At 55.6% G+C, this 1,283-nt stretch overlaps 1 protein-coding gene across 1 annotated transcript in view; it reads right to left on the minus strand.

Annotated features, from left to right (window-relative positions):
- The window catches only part of LOC119594387 (PE-PGRS family protein PE_PGRS26-like), an 8,215-nt gene that overhangs the window by 6,053 nt on the left and 879 nt on the right, over positions 1-1,283 (minus strand). The window contains exons 2-3 of the mRNA XM_037943449.1: positions 668-1,208; positions 401-505 (exon numbers count right to left, since the gene is read on the minus strand). Coding sequence (XP_037799377.1) covers positions 401-505; positions 668-1,208 — 646 coding nt within the window. The remainder of the gene's footprint in view (positions 1-400; positions 506-667; positions 1,209-1,283) is intronic.

Consider the following 1,283-nt stretch of genomic DNA (forward strand, 5'->3'; position numbering starts at 1 on the left):
GTAGAAATATTCAACTGTATTCAGCTAGTTTCAAAGATACAGTGATATTAAACAAGATAGATCTGAGTTTCAGAGAAAATAGACTTTAATGAACAGAAGCCCGTCAAGTTAATAGGTCACAGAGAAAGTGGATATTTTAGTAGCCAACTTGAGTGTCTTTCTAGAGAAGGATCAGCCTCTATCAGACGAGCGCGTACGTCCTCCAGGGAATCCACCTTTTCCAGCCGAGGTTCCACTTCCTCCAGAGGAGAATCCACTTTCTCCTGACGGGAATCCACCTGCTCCAGACAAGGATCCACTTCCTCCTGGACGGGAATCACTGCTCCAGACAAGGATCCACTTCCTGATGGGAATTCACTTCCACCTGATGGGAATCCACTTCCTCCTGACGGGAATCCACCTGCTCCAGACAAGGATCCACTTCCTGATGGGAATTCACTTCCACCTGACGGGAATCCACTTCCTCCTGACGGAAATCCACCTGCTCCAGACAAGGATCCACTTCCTGATGGGAATTCACTTCCACCTGATGGGAATCCACTTCCTCCTGACGGGAATCCACCTGCCCCAGATAAGGATCCACTTCCTCCTGACGGGAATCCACCTGCTCCAGACAAGGATCCATCTCCTGACGGGAATCCACTTCCTCCTGACGGGAATCCACTTCCTCCTGACGGGAATCCACCTGCTCCAGACAAGGATCCACCTCCTGACGGGAAACCTCCTATCCCAGATGGAGCTCCACTTCCGCCTGACGGGAATCCACCTCCACTTCCCGTAGATGGGAATCCACCTCCCATACTCGCCTGATTATCCTTGAAGCTGCCTGGCCCGCCCCGCTGGCCCTGGAATCCGACCGGATGCCCTCCCGTAGTAGCCTGGAAGCTAACCGTCTGGCTTGCCTTCGTAGCCTGGTAGCTGACCGTCTGGCCTGCCTGATTAGCCTGGAAGCCGGCTTGGCCTAGTCCCACAGAGCCGGGTCGGAATCCCAGTAAGCCAGTCTGCCGATCCCCCGAGAAGCCGGCGCCCAAGTCAATGCCGCCGAGGAGGAGCTCGTACTCGGGCTCGAAGATTTCGATGGAGAAGTCGTCGTCGCGCTGAGGCCGGACGAGGGCGGGGCCGGGGCTGGGGTCGGCGGTCGCGGCGCTGGCGCTCACGCCCACGGCGCCCACGGCCACCAGGCAGAGCACGGCGAGCGGCCTGGTCATCTGTGGGCAAATAAAGGAGTGTGTTTATAGTCGTTTGTGCATGGAAGTATACACAGAATTGTCTGTCTGTATTTG

This window comes from Penaeus monodon, chromosome 33 (assembly GCF_015228065.2).
Source record: "Penaeus monodon isolate SGIC_2016 chromosome 33, NSTDA_Pmon_1, whole genome shotgun sequence".
NCBI lineage: Eukaryota > Metazoa > Arthropoda > Malacostraca > Decapoda > Penaeidae > Penaeus > Penaeus monodon.